The sequence below is a fragment of the Penaeus monodon genome, chromosome 22 (assembly GCF_015228065.2).
Source record: "Penaeus monodon isolate SGIC_2016 chromosome 22, NSTDA_Pmon_1, whole genome shotgun sequence".
NCBI lineage: Eukaryota > Metazoa > Arthropoda > Malacostraca > Decapoda > Penaeidae > Penaeus > Penaeus monodon.
This window is the reverse complement of record NC_051407.1, coordinates 24,935,257-24,935,654: the sequence shown is the minus strand read 5'-3', so window position 1 is coordinate 24,935,654 and position 398 is coordinate 24,935,257. Positions and strand designations below refer to the sequence as shown.

The window sequence follows — 398 nt, the reverse complement described above, 5'->3', positions numbered from 1 at the left end:
CCCCTTAATCAACTATAGTAGTAGTATTGAAGTCTGTATGTGATCACTACTGGGTCTATTATATTGGAGGCGACGCTGACGAAGGAGGTGGTTCCTTTCAGCACGGCGTGGGTGACGAGGGCCCTTTCGAGTCTCTCGCGGCGCCCCTTCGCCAGGGTAAAGCTCTTCCACAGCTTCCTGACGGCGCGGGGGGCACTCGCTCTGCTCGCGGGTGAGGCTCTGTTGGAGTTCCCGTTATCAGCTGGTCGGGATTCTTGTGTGCTAAATCATCAAGGGGATAAGATAAGAACTTCTGCATTAAAAAGAATTATTATAATATTTGTTAAATTTGACTTGGAGGCAAACGTGTCATCAAAACATTTACTTTAACATCGATCATTCATATTTTTGTAAGTAGA

The 398-nt window shown here is 46.5% G+C and overlaps 1 protein-coding gene across 1 annotated transcript in view; it reads left to right on the top strand.

Moving 5' to 3' along the window:
• LOC119587041 overlaps positions 1 to 398 on the top strand; it is a gene marked incomplete at its 3' end in the record, with an annotated part of 3,949 nt that overhangs the window by 3,205 nt on the left and 346 nt on the right. The window contains 1 exon segment of the mRNA XM_037935789.1: positions 102 to 211. Coding sequence (XP_037791717.1) covers positions 102 to 211 — 110 coding nt within the window.